The sequence below is a fragment of the Siniperca chuatsi genome, linkage group LG15 (assembly GCF_020085105.1).
Source record: "Siniperca chuatsi isolate FFG_IHB_CAS linkage group LG15, ASM2008510v1, whole genome shotgun sequence".
In the NCBI taxonomy this organism is placed as follows: Eukaryota; Metazoa; Chordata; class Actinopteri; order Centrarchiformes; family Sinipercidae; genus Siniperca; species Siniperca chuatsi.
In genome coordinates, this window is record NC_058056.1 from 1,264,609 (window position 1) to 1,279,232 (window position 14,624).

General features: G+C 38.1%; 1 protein-coding gene across 4 annotated transcripts in view; it reads right to left on the reverse strand.

Annotated features, from left to right (window-relative positions):
* Positions 1 to 2: 2 nt before the first annotated feature.
* The window catches only part of galcb (galactosylceramidase b), a 31,651-nt gene continuing 17,029 nt past the window's right edge, over positions 3 to 14,624 (reverse strand). For 2 of the 4 annotated variants that reach the window (XM_044167817.1, XM_044167815.1), the window contains 11 exons: positions 14,030 to 14,160; positions 12,072 to 12,227; positions 11,626 to 11,750; positions 10,396 to 10,523; positions 10,022 to 10,111; positions 9,848 to 9,937; positions 9,580 to 9,724; positions 3,055 to 3,235; positions 2,810 to 2,973; positions 1,875 to 1,951; positions 3 to 452 (listed from right to left, as the gene is read on the reverse strand). In XM_044167817.1, coding sequence (XP_044023752.1) covers positions 309 to 452; positions 1,875 to 1,951; positions 2,810 to 2,973; positions 3,055 to 3,235; positions 9,580 to 9,724; positions 9,848 to 9,937; positions 10,022 to 10,111; positions 10,396 to 10,523; positions 11,626 to 11,750; positions 12,072 to 12,227; positions 14,030 to 14,160 — 1,431 coding nt within the window. In that variant the 3' untranslated portion in view covers positions 3 to 308. Of the gene's footprint in view, positions 453 to 1,874; positions 1,952 to 2,732; positions 2,974 to 3,054; positions 3,236 to 9,579; positions 9,725 to 9,847; positions 9,938 to 10,021; positions 10,112 to 10,395; positions 10,524 to 11,625; positions 11,751 to 12,071; positions 12,228 to 14,029; positions 14,161 to 14,624 lie in introns of those variants that run through there. The other 2 variants (XM_044167816.1, XR_006374679.1) reach the window with 2 other exon arrangements.

Genomic DNA, 14,624 nt, shown 5'->3' on the forward strand with positions numbered 1-14,624 from the left:
GGGATTTTTATAATATGTATTTTCAGTTCAGCCCTTACTACATACATGATTTTAAATCATTACAAAGCAGTTTTTTCAAAAACAAAAAATTATTTGAAAAAAATCTTATTACATAAAAGATTTCAAGGCAGCAGTATGTTATGTTACATTACATATCCTCTTGTTCCCTTAATACTTGTGATCTTTTAAATCTTTATAAAGAAAAAAAAATCAAATCTATATTTAGCACACTGACGTGTTAAATCAATGCATTGATCAAGTCAATAAATGAATCACAATATTCACAGCATAGTGTAACAGTGAAATCATTATACTGCCACAACAGCAAAGTTATCAAACTGAGCCAGTTCAAATGAGCGAGTTCCTATGGCAGCCCAGCCATTCTTTGGAGTCAGGACCACAGCATTCTTCCACAGTGGGTATCCATTCAGCAGCCCGGACGCATACGGGCCCTACAGGAGAGAGGGGTCACAGTGACAAGTTGCAGGAAATGGCTTTACAGTATGACTCTTCATAGACTAGCTGCTTGAGAAAAAACATGTAGATGTGGCCGAGAGCTTCAGTTACCATGCAATGACATTGTACCCAAGATTAACAGTCAGTCACTGCAGGTCCATTCAATTCCTACAGAGCTGAGCAACCAGCAAAACCTGAGCCAGTTTTGAGCTTCGTACCCCACCGGGAGCGTTTCGGAGGCAGAGTGTTTGTCTGCCCGCCGTTGTTGATTTGGTCCTTTTTCCTTGACTTTTGTGCTTCTACCATGGGTAAGCAGGCTACGTAGTTAAATGGTTTCTATTTTTGTCTGTCTGTTTTAGTTGTGTTTTTTGTTGATATGCTACCGGGATCGCACAGAGCGTTTTATTTTGAACATTGACCGGCTGCTCTATGCCGTTTCTGTGTCTGACTCCTGCCCGCTCCAGCGGCTTCTGGGATGCGTCTGGTGGGATCACAAGCACCGTCTAGAATGGCCGCGATGCAGCCGTGCCCGCTGCGATCCAAGCATTACAGTGTGACCTGATATATAGCCTACAAAATGCAAATAGAAGTTCAATCAATCAAAGCCATCAGCTCTCTATATGAACTTGGAAAGTACTTAATATTACCAAAAACACTCAAGTAGGACTACAACTAACAATTCTTTTCATTATCAATTACTTTGCTGATTGTTTTCTTGATTAATTGTTCATTCTAGAAAATGTGAGCCCAAGTTGACTCATTCAAATGTCTGTTAGTCCAAAACCCAAATATATTCACGTTTACTATCATAGCAGACTCAGCAGATATTCACATTAGAGAAGGTGGTAATATACAGTGATTGTTCTGTATTGAAAGATGAAATTAACAGATAATTCAAATGGTTGCCGTTTTGATGGCCTAATTGATTAATAGACTAATGGTTTCAGCTCTATTCAAGAAAATCTCAGAGTGTCTTTACTTTTGTGTGGTGCTAATACTTAGTGCTCAGTCCCTACCTGTGGTATATAATCAGAACAAAGAATATAAAGATGTATGATTTGCCTGATTAAAAAGTTGCACCAGACCAACACAATGATGCTTTTCCCAGCGTCTACAATAATTGTCACCAAAATGCTGAACGTTTGCATCCTTTTTGAGTCCAGGATTTAAAGAATTTAAGTGATTCCAAAGGCAAAAAGGCTCCAATTTGGAATTCTAATCTAAATGAATCTAATAAAATTTAATCTAGGCTCAAAGTCCTCATGAGCATTCATCACACTTGTATTTGGATTCAGTCAAGCTGCTATTTTCTCTGGTCTCCAAGACTACATTAATCATCATGTCAAGGTGCCAAAAGTGCAAGGTTTGAATAAAGGAGTGTCCAAACACAACAACAGCATTGAGAAGTCTCCACTTACTTTCACAGTAAGTGATAAGGTGTGCCAACCATATGCTCGGGTACCAGACTGTCCCTCTGCAAGTACAGTCTGTCCAGCTGTTGACAAAAGGAGAAAACAGTCCAACACACATCGATAAGAGGTAGCAGCAGTGACACCTATTCAACCTTGTACTTAGGTTGGTCTGTGTTTTTATTTAATTAAAATTGTGTTCTGAGATAACTTCTTATATTTCCATTTTCAGAGGACAAGTCTAGTGATACTTTTCTTATTGTCAACAAATTCCATGAAAAGACCAAAACCAACAATGAAAAACTGCTATCACTCCAACAGTGATTGACAGGCATTTTAATGTGAGGAGTGATACCAGACAACAATTAACTTGAAATCATTTTTGGATGCTATTAAAGGATAAGACTGCTGATATTCTATAGTTTTCTTGTCAAGAAACAAGTCCAACAGTAACAACAATTATTGCCTGTGTATCCAATGCCTGATTTATCTTATTCCTCTGTTATTTAGACTCAATCCCACATGCACCGTCCTGTTGCCCCAAATACTCAGAGCACCAAATAAAATTGTTCCCAACAAATGCACATTCCTCCTGTTTGAGTAATGTTTGCTAAAAAAAAAATACAGTGCCCAGCTGTTTTAGGAAATTACTGAACCTTTTTTTGTTTGTTATTTTAATGGAACTGTGCCATTTGTAAAGATGTCCGTGTTCAGTAGGAACCAATGGGCTTGGAGCTGAGAGCCACAGACAGGGTAGGAAAGTATTGAGAGATGGACCAACACATTGTTGGATTTGGTGTTTTTTCATGAGATTTGTTGATAATAAGAAAAATAGAATATCACCTGCCGTATCCCCTAAATGTCTACCTTTTCTCTTGAGATATTTCTTCATTTCTGGTCTCCATAATAACATGTGTAATGAAGCAGAGGGTGATACTACTGACTGAGATCATTGGTAACTTTGTATGAGCCATCTGCAAACACCCAGAAGAAGACTCCTTTAGCGCTGCGGATTGACTGGCCTCCTTTATCCACCCTGGCTGCTATGAAAACACCACCGGTCTTAACCTTCTCCATGAAGACATCACATGTAACCGTCAGGTTCTGCCTGTAACGTAACAGTCAAGTTAGCATATTTCACTGGGACACCAGTGCTGAAAATGAACACTTTAAGGTACCATCATCTCACCACTGGTAGTCTCCTATGACACTGATGGTCTGGTCAGCATCAGTCACCCATGTGACGGGTCTCTCAGTCAGAACCTGTCTTAAGGTGAAGACGTGAGGTCCAGGGTCAGTCAGGTTGATGTAGTACTCAAACACCCCCGTCTGGTCAGCAAAGTCTGGAGCCTCTGAGAAAGGAGGGTTTCCTACAGGAGGACAGATACAGAGATGGAGAAGACGGACGGAGACTATTAAGGCCTTTTTACTGCAAGGTTTCAAAGATTAGCTAGGGCTGCAAATTGCAAAGTCATATTGCAATTATTTTGACAGATAAAACGATTGTGATTTGATTCACAATTAGTGGGAATGATCATTTTTGCATCACAACTTTCATTTTCACTGAAGAAACTATTAAAGTCATGGTGATGTGATGTTTGTTGGGGTCTGTACCAAACAAACATGTTTTCCATCTGGAGAACAAGATTTGTAGGCCGGGCATCTCTGCAGCAGTACTTCATTATAATGCTGTTTTGTCACACATTTTACCATCATCAAAAAATTGCAGCTTCTGCGATTTGGATATTGCACTTGGCCATATTGTGATTGTGATAATATTTAGATTGATTGTGCAGCCCTAATATTAGGACAGAGTACATCGGGAAACACAACAATGATGTAAGTAATACATACATAGGTCATCATCTTGATATACACATAATCATATGGTTTCCACTATCACTCACTAAAGTGTGAAGGATTACTCAGGACACTTCATCAGTTTCACCTTTTCTCTAACTAATGTCTGAGTGTAATTTGAAAAACTACAACCTGTGTGTCATATCCTTTCTTATAATCAATCCAGGCAGTGCACAGGTTGGTGTGTTGGTGAAAGTCCTGTGACTTACCAATTGAGCTATCCAGCCACTCAATCAATCTCTCTCTCTGTGTGTCTCTCTCTCTCTCTCTCTCTCTCTCTCTCTCTCTCTCTCTCTCTCTCTCTCTCTCTCTCTCTGCGTATGCGTTTGTGGAGTGTGTGTGAGCTTAGTGAGTGTGAACGCGTGTATTCGCTTTTTCCTGTGTTTCCTGTCTTTTTTTCCTTTCTTTACTTCTGGGTTTGTTTGTTTGATTTGGTGTGTGTCTTGCGTGTGTGTTTTGTTCGTGCTGCCTGCTTTCTTGGAAGGCATGGCAGCTCAGGGTGGGAATGGGCTTGATTTCCTCACACGGCGTCACGGAGTTAAAATAGTATCCGTGGCGAGTGTGGAGGCTTGCTGTCTGGGTGTGGGAGAAGTTGTTGGCCATCAAAACATTCTCTCTGCATCCAGAATGAATGGCGCGACCGTGATTTTTTTGAATACGGTGGAAAGAGCAAACGAGGTAGTTGTGCGAGGAATAAGCATTGATGACATACTTACACCTGTTTTGCCTCTGATGTTACCATCAAAGAAAGTCACAATTTCGAATATCCCTCCGTTCCTTTGTGATGATATTGTGGCGCAAGCGCTTTCACGTTATGGAAAGTTGGCTTCGCCGATCAAAAAGATTGTGATCGGGTGCGAGTCTCCTTTATTGAAACATATTGTTTCATTTAGGAGATTCGCTTTCATGATTATTAAAGATGATGCTGAACTGGACTTGGCACTAAAATTCCGTGTGGATGATTTTGAATACGTAGTGTTTGTAACAACTGACAAAATGAAATGCTTCGGATGTGGTAAATCGGGCCACTTAATCCGTTCATGCCCTGACAAGAGTAACGCAGCTGGAGGTAGTAAGGACAGTGCTGCAAATGAGGAAGACAGGCCTACTGGAAAACCGTCTGAGGTCGGTCCGGCCGAAGCAGTGCTGACCGCGGATGAACCTGCTGGGGAAGGAACATCTGTCTTGGGGCCTGTGGAAGCCGGATCGACCTCAGCGGAATCAATGAATGAAGGTAGGGATACTTCAGAAACTTCTCCAAATGCAGAAACTGGATTGTTGAACAGTGATGTAGAAAACGTGAGGGAAGAAGATGTGTCTGAGTTAGAAATAGAGAATAAGATGTTCAAAGTGCCGACAAAAAGGAAAAAGGTGGAAAAGATCAGTAGTGCAAAGTGTTTTAAAAAAGGAGATGTGGTTGAAGAGCAGAAGGAGTCAGAAAGTGAAAGTGAAATGTCTGATTCAAGTATAGTGTTGTCGCAGGCTGAAGGTATAAGCAGAAGCTATGATGTTGATGACATAAAACGTTTTCTTAGTAGCACAAAAAACAGAAGGGGTGTGATTGTAAAGGAATATTTCCCTGATCTAAAACAGTTTTATGACAAAGCCAAAAGTCCAATAGCAGAAGGGTGCCTTTCAAACAAGGAAGTTTACCGTCTGAAGAAGATTGTGAGGAAAGTCGGTCTGGATTTAAATGAAAATGAGGATTAAGAACAGTAGTAATTTGGGTTTGCTTGTGTTTTTTTGGTTGTTCATTTATTTCAGTATGGCTGAAGTGCAGATTGCCTCCTTGAATGTTAATGGTGCTAGAGATTATAGAAAAAGAGCTGAGCTGTATGAAATAATTAAGCAGAAAAAATAGATGTTACTCTGGTTCAAGAAACGCATAGTGATGTGCATAATGTTAATGACTGGATGAAGGAATGGGAAGGGTTATCTTTTTTTAGCCACAACACCACATTAAGTGGAGGAGTAGCAATTTTGTTTGCAAAAACCTTTAATCCGATCTCATACCAAGTTGAGGAATTTTTGAAGGGCAGACTTTTAAAAGTGACAGCACAAGTGGAGAATCATAATTTTGTTTTTATTTGTGTGTATGTCCCCAACTCAACCATTGATAGGATGTTGTTTTTAGATACACTATGTTCTGTGTTACAAGATGTTTCTAATGATGAGTATTTATTTTTGGGAGGTGATTTTAATTGTACAGTGAGTAATTGTGACAGAAATCATATTGAACCCCATATGCCTTCAAGAAAACGTCTCATTCAAATACTTAATAAGCATGAGATACTTGATGTATGGAGTTTTTTCATGAGGACAAAAGACAATATACTTGGTCACATGCACGTGATAATGTTTTATCTCTGGCAAGACTGGATAGATTTTATGTGTTTAAGCATCATGCTGGTATTTTAAAAAACTGTTGTATTTTTCCTGTTGGTTTTTCAGACCATTGTATAGTACAATGTTCCTTTATTTTGAGTTCTGTCAAGTCTAAAAGTGCTTATTGGCATTTTAATTTAACTTTGTTAGATAACAAGGATTTTATACGCACTTTTAAATTGTTTTGGGCTGATTACAGAACAAAAAAGCATCTTTTCAATCAGTACAAAAATGGTGGGATTTTGGTAAGATACAGATTAAACAGTATTGTCAGCAGTATGCTCACAACAACACCAAAGCTTTAAATCAGTCAATGAAAGACCTAGAGACTGACATAATTAAGATACAAGGATTGGCAGAATTAACAAAACAACAAAGTTATTTGAAAATTCTTTCCAAAAAAAAGAGTCAATTGGCAGAACTATTAGGGGTTAAAACACAGGGGCTTTGGTCCGATCAAGATTTGTAAGTCTTGACCAGATGGATGCACCTTCAAAGTTTTTTTTTAATCTTGAAAGGAAAAATGGACAAAAAAGAATCATTCATGCTTTGCGATCTGAGGAAGGTGTTCTGTTGTCCAACCCTGTAGCGATTAGAAGGAGGGCAATTGGTTTTTATGAGAAACTGTACAGAAGTGAATTAGGACCAGACAATATCAGTGAGAGTGTCTTCTTCACGGATTTACCAAAGGTGTCTGATGAAGCTAATGCAGAGATTTCAGGTGCGCTCAGCCTGGGAGAACTGCATAAGGCTGTTCAGAGCATGGAATCCGGAAGGGTGCCTGGAATCGATGGCATACCAACAGACTTTTACAAATGTTTTTGGGATGTCTTAGGAGAGGATCTCTTAGAAGTACTCAATGGTAGTTTGGATGAAGGTCTTCTACCTTTGAGTTGCCGGAGAGCAGTCCTAACCCTCCTTCCCAAAAAAGGAGACCTCACAGAGATCAAAAACTGGAGACCTGTTTCACTTCTGTGTAGTGACTATAAACTTCTTTCAAAGATTTTAGCAAACAGACTATCAAACATTATGAATAAGGTGATCCATCCGGACCAAACCTACTGTGTCCCCAAAAGGTCAATTTTTGATAATATTTCCCTTATTAGGATATTTATGATGTCTCTAAGTTATCAAGTAGTGACGTTGGATTGATTTTCGCTAGACCAAGAAAAAGCATTCGACAGAGTTGAACACTTATACCTATGGAAAACGTTAAAAGCTTTTGGTTTTAGTAAAAGTTTTATAAGTAAAATCAAAGTTTTGCACAGTAATGTTGAGAGCATACTCAAAATTAATGGTGGCTTATGCACTCCTTTTAAAGTTTTTAGAGGGGTGAGACAGGGATGCCCGCTCTCTGGAATGTTATATTCATTAGCAATTGAACCTTTTTTAGAGCAATTAAGAAAAAGTGTACAAGGTTTTAATGTGCCAATTTTTGGAAAAAGTATAAGTCTTTCTGCATATGCTGATGATGTTTTGGTGTTTGTTAGTCAACAGAGTGATGTAGAGGCTTTAATGAGTGTACTTGATGATTTTAAAAAACTGTCTTCTGCTAAAGTTAATTTGGAAAAAAGCGAAGCGTTGCTTATAGGAGATTGGAAAAGAGGGTGTTTTTCCCTTCCTCCTGGTTTAGTATGGAAAAAAGGAGGTTTTAAATATTTGGGGTTTTTTCTAGGAGATGAAGCAACTGTACAAAAAAATTGGGAAGGAACTATTGAAAAAGTTAGAGGTCGACTTGAGAAATGGAAGTGGTTAATCCCAAATATGTCATATAGAGGTCGGACCTTAGTTATAAATAATTTAGTAGCTTCCTCTTTATGGCATAAATTAACCTGCATAGATCCTCCTTTACGTCTGTTAGCAGAGATTCAAGCGATCTTAGTTGATTTTTTCTGGGATAAGTTACATTGGGTTCCACAGAGTATATTGTTTTTACCTAAAGAAGTAGGAGGACAAGGATTGGTGCATCTTCAAAGTAGAACAGCAGCTTTCCGTTTACAATTTTTGCAAAGACTTCTTAGTGGTTCAATAAATTCAAGCTGGAAAGTAGTTGCATGTAAAATACTACAAAATCTTGGGAATTTGAAAATGGACAGGAATCTTTTTTTTATGGACTTATCTAAATTGAACATCAATGGAATGCCTATTTTTTATCGGAATGTTTTTAAAGTGTGGAAAATGTTCAAAATACAAAGGGAAGGACATTTTAGATCTCTTCACTGGCTCCTTAAAAAAACACTTATATATGGAGCACGCTTTGATTTAACACACAAGGACTGTACAATTCCTGGACTCACTGAAACACTTGTGGCTTCCAAAATATGTACAATGGGGAGTCTAGTTAAGTTGACAGGACCAGATTTTGAAAATATGGAAAGAGTTGCTATGAGTCTGAAGATTAAGTCAAGACGATTTGTTTTTCATTTATTAGAAAAATGGAAAAAAAGACTCACTTCTGATGAACTGAAACTTTTAGCAGACTACTGTGGAAGCAAAATGGTGCCTAATGAAAGAGATGTCTTACCTGACTTTTTTCTTTTACCTGTTTTAGATGATGTTTCAGGAATATTTCTAAGCTCTGGAAAATCCCTATGTCTTAATTTTTTTTCAAGTACTGGTAAATCTTTTTATAAAGCTTGTGTTCTTGTTTTTAACAAAAAAACCCTCGATAAAAGGGTCGATACACCATGGCGTGATGTTTTAAAAATGTGTGATGACGATAAGCCAGAATGGAGATCATTGTATAAGCCACCTTTAAGTAAAAGAGTTGGGGACATACAGTGGAGACTGTTACATGGTGCAATAGCAGTTAATGCTTTTGTTTCAGTCTTGAATTCTGATGTTACTGCAGAATGCCCATTTTGTTTAAAGAGAGAAACTGTTTTTCATGCTTATATGGATTGTTTTAGACTGAAAAGCTTGTTTAGTTTATTGCATAATTTATTTGATAGTTTTAATGAATCTTTTTCTATAGACGTATTTATTGTTGGGTTTAAATATGTTAGAAGAAAGAGTTTTATTTGTCAGTGTTTAAACTTTATTATAGGTCAAGCAAAATTAGCAATTTATATGAGCAGAAAAAACAAAATAGAACTGGGTGTAGATCAAGATATTAATACTCTGTTTTTAGCCACAGTAAAATCCAGAATACTTATTGATTTTCAGTTCTATGCATCCATGGATGACATTATCACTTTTCAAACTAAATGGTGTAAGAATGAGGCTCTGTGCTCTATTATTGATGGAAAAATATTTTTTTCTCTTTTATTAATGTAAAAAAGGTTTTTTTGGTTTTGTTTTCCTTGTGGTACAAAAGGTAAACGTAAAACGGTAAATGTTGACTGTTTGAAAAAGTGTTTTATGTGAAAAATTGTAATAAAGTCTTTTTTTCAAAATTCAAATTCTCTCTCTCTCTCTCTCTCTCTCTCTCTCTGTGTGTTAATTTGAGTTTTGTGTATGCTATACTTACGAACATTAAAGTTGTCCTTGTAGACTTTAGGGAAGCGAGCCGAGGGAGGTGGGTCAGGGTACCAGCCTTTCTGTCCTGTTGTAATTGTTGTTAATGTGTAAACCTCATCTTCAGCTAGATTTAAGGTGAATGATCCATCTAAAAGCTGAAGTCATCATAAACACGTAAAAAAATAAAAATAAAACTGTGTTAAAGTTGTTGCAAGGTTGCCATCATTTCAAGTAGGAAGACTCTTTCCTCTTTAATCTTTTTGGACTGCCTCTTTTACCTTCAGTGGAGTTAGCTTCTCAAAGAAGGAGGGCTTTTTTGTTTTGACGTTAAACTGCGACCGCCATACTTGGAGTTCCTTGATGGAGGCCTAGGAAAAACAAATGACCCTGAATAAGACAAAATTTCACTCACTAACTTTCAACAGTGTGATGAGGACCTGAGAGGAACTTACAAAGGATCCCTCCAGCTGGAAAGTTGCATTCTGGGATGTCACATTGAAGGGAGGGAGTGGAGGTCTTATGCACACTGAATGGTCGTGAGTCTGTAAAGGAAATATGGAAACACGTTCATGTATGTCGAGAGCAGTTTTGGAGTTTTTGTGTAACAGTGTAAGTGTAGTGAGTGCATTAGCTGCTTTGTTGGCATACGTAACAAAACGACAGCTGAAAACACAACAGCTAAGATTCCTTTGATCACTGAAATCTAAAAATATAGTTTAAGAACTTTATAAGATCATTTTTTCAAAGATTATTTCAAATAACAGAACCTGAAGATGAAAACATTAAAAGCCAAAACTAAAAATCTAAATAGAAAAGCCTAACTTGCCATGGTTTCTATGACAACAGTGAGGTTTCCTTTCCCATCAGTCAGGGCTACATAACTTCCACCTTGTGCCAAATGTCCAACAGTCTGCAGGTAGGTCCATCCTGGCTGGGTGAACTGTGTTGTGTGGGCTATAGGGAAAACAAACCATTTCTGATAAAGAGTTAAAAAAAACAGCACCTGTTCGACAGATTTTTTTTTCAAAACCAGAGTCCTTTCTGTAAGAGCCACAACAATCAGTTTGAGAGGCCCTGTAACTGTCCACTATCAAACTAAAACACAAAACAACAAAAAACAAACCAAAAATCAAAAGTTCTACTTAGCAGCTTTTCATATCACTTCTCTATAGGTTCAAGTTAATGAGGTAAAATTTTACTTCTATGGTCAGGTCAAACATTTGGCCCATCCCATATGGGTTTCCAAAACACAGATGTGTGTCAAACATAGAAAGTACAGGAAGACAGCGTCATTTATTGTATCCCAATAAAGGCTTTGACGTCAATGAGTTGTATGTGATTAGCTAACTCAAACTTGTATGTCAACTATTTGTTAGTTCACCCTCAAATTCTGCTAGTAGTATCTCAGTTTATTTAATAACAGGCAACAGGGAGGTGGGGGGTAGGTGGGGGGCCACGCATGATTTGCGGAGACACAGCAGATACTGACTGACCATAACCACTGAGTGTCAACATGGGTAGCAACTCTGGTTGCCAACAACCTGAAATGGAAATATGGTTAACAAACTGACAAGTATTATTTTATTCTATCTGAGACGAGTAATTAGACAGAATTATTACTAAAAGGGTGTAGTTACTCTGTCTTACAAAGTCTGTTTCTGTCTCCATATTACTGAACAATATATTGCGTGGTTGCCAATAAAAAGGGCAACGGAACTCATAATATTATTGAACATTAGACGAAGCTGCCTTTCTTCGTCCAGATTGACCTACCGTCCTGGTGAAATTGGGTGAATAGGAAACATATTTGTAACTGAAATAAATAAATAAATAAAGTCGCAGTGCCATCTTAGTGTGATTTCTGCTAACAGCAGGAAAAACAGGTTTCTAGTTGGAATGAAACTCCTTGAAGGGCCATCCATTTGCACTGTTTTCAGTAGCAACGTGGAATGTGCAATGTCCTATTTGACATTCTCCTTTGCTGTTAAGATCAACAGAAATAACACGTCTTGTAGCTGCACAGTCTCCATCTCTAAGTGCAAGATGTAATGCAGACCTGTGATCCAGATAGGGGACTCCACCACATAGTTGCCGCTCCAGGGCTCGTCAGCTGTCATTAGCCCGTCTCTGCCGAATGGCAGCTGCTCATAGTAGCTGGCCACCAGGTTCCAGGAGATGGTGCTGGAAGAAGAATCACAGTCAAGGCTTAACCCAGGCTTTCTCTGCATAGATAGTCACTCCTAACCTCACTATGGTTTCTGGCTGATTTTCAGATGATTATTACACCTTAAACATGAAATATTTCTTTTAATAATTATTTTTGCTTAAAATAAACTGATAACTGGGTGCTTAGAACAAGTTGAACAATTATGTTTTTACTTTTCTTCCATATAAGTTATAAAAACAAATCAATGACTGAATTTTGCAATTCTAATGAAATAAACACATTTGGTCAGAAACGCTCATTAATTACCACAAAGTACTGCTTGTGTATTTACTTACGCAGTCATGAGTCCGTTGACATAGTTCTGGTTGAGTATGCGAGCCCAGCAGCCTCCCCCCACCTCATCGTTGAAAGTGCTGTAGTCCTCTGATGACCACAGCTTCTTCTGCGTCTTCAGGGCCTCCATCACTGTGGTGGTGCCTGGGTAGTGGGCCCTGAACGTCACACATGCAACACACATAGTCAAGTTCAATATGATAAGAAAATAACAGAGGACTATAAACATGTGGGTGTCAAATTTTGCTAATGCAAGATCTGTGCGCGCGCGCGCACACACACACACACACACACACACACACAGTCTAGCAAACTGTGTAACAGAAACAGAAAGGATGTAATGCCTTAATTTTTAGGCTGATTATTTTCCCCAAAGAAATCATTGCCACGCAACCTACATAATACCTACAAAATGCAGACAGTGCACAATTCCTTTGGATAATCTTCAGGGAAGTAGAAAACACCATACAAACAAAATGTGTTCTTTGAGCTTCTTTTCTTTATTGTCCATTTTAACTTGTTAAAGTAAACTTTATTTTGATTATTCAAAGTCCATAGTTCATAGGAATTAAAGTGTATCTGTTTTGCTAGGTGTTCATCTATCTTGTATTTATACTGAAAGAAATATAATATAAAATAAAGTAGCTTAACTTCACCAAATTGAATGAATTCCACCACTGTCAGAAGCTGACATAGCAGTTACTGCTACTCTGCTAAGCTAGTTAGCTTTAGCAGGAGTTTAGTTAGTTTTTCTTTTTTCCACCGTGATTAAATTTAGCTATTGCATCATTTAGTCATGTGGAATAACAAATTGCAATCCCAAGGTGTCAGTTCATCCAAATTGATATTTTTCAGTTACAATAACAGCTAGGGAAGGTAAATTTAGCTTTAACAAAGGCTAGCCATGGCGCTCTCATTACCCAGCTGTACCTTGACATATCTCTCTTGCTTCAGTGTGCAGTTGTTTGTTCCTCTGTGACAGAGAGTGCAGTAAGTGTGGCTGCTGCTACTAGAGCCCACAGAAACTGAACTATTTAATTACATTTCTATTTATAGGCCACGTTAAAGTCAGACTCTTAACTAAACTTTTACCAAATATGTAGTTATTGGGTTTTGTGTGTGCAGGGCAGTATTGGTAGATATTACAGATGCACCAACCAACTAGCCAAAAGCCAACAGACCAAATCAATCAAGAATCAGATCAGATATTTCCTGATTTGATAATTAACTTTCGTAACTAAATATATAATATTTTATTTAGACAAAGATCTTGTTTGGCTGCCTATGTTAAGAAAAACATTTAATACAGACATGTTTGAGAAGTGTGGCATATTTTGTTAAAAGAAGAAAAAGGGTTTTGTAGAAAAACATGTTTCTATTATATTTCTTATAGTATCAGGAAACATATTGTGGTATCAGTACCTAACCCATGTATCGTATCACACTAGTATACCCAGCCCAACTTACATTTCTTCATATTGTACAATAGCGCTAATATAAAGTACACTACAGTAGTTTACACAAAATCCATTTATCCTTTTGAATATTCTTAACTTCAACAGAATTTACTTTCACTTTACAGTAATCCAAAATCTACTTAAATCATCTTTTGATATACTACTGTGAACGGACATAAAATTAATCAGATTCAGCCACAGAAAATATGATTGGTGCTTCTCTAATAGCTTAAAAACCCCAAACACATGGAAGAATACAAGATGATGCTCATGCACACACAGAAAACAGAAACGCTGTGGTCACAGGCATATTATTACAGGCATACCATGCAGTCAAGACTATATTCTCCACACCTTTAAAGATGACCACAAATTCAGTGCTACAGATCCAGTATCACCTGTTAATAGCTCAGTATTTTTAGGCACAAGCATCAAGTGAGACAGATTCTAACAACAAGCTGAGGCCGTGCATGCAAACGTCATACACAGAGGTGGAATCCTACCCTATCACATCTACAGCTCTGCTGAGCTCGGCGTCTAGCAGCAGAGACAGGGCAATGGGCTCCCACAGGTTGTCACTGGCTATGATCCTGACCCTCTCCAGACCCATCTTATTCAGAGTGTACCGCAGCAGCTGGTATAGCCAGTCATAGTCACATAGGAAGACGGAGAGCAGACGGAGAGCAGAGGAAGACACAGATTCACAGCTGTGAGAAAATTTTGACTTTGTCTGGCTTTACAATATTTGCTGCCACCATGTAAAACTCAAACACCTGCAAAAACTAAATGGAAATAAAGAAAACTGACTTAATAGCTGCATACATTTTCTGGCCACTTGGGGGCAGCTAAACAAGCTGAACACAAAACATTTGACGTATTCTGACATGTAATAGTCGACTATTTACACATCCAGCCGACACAGAGCAACATTAGCATTTGTTCATTCATTCATTTGTAGTCGTCTTTCTGGGCAACTGACACAATTTCACTCTGGTTTCACTGGTCTCCAACTCCTGAGAAAAATACCTGCTTCTTTAGCTGCTAGATGCTCCTCTATGTTCATCCAAATCAAAACAATTACCTAAAAGAGGCTAAAAG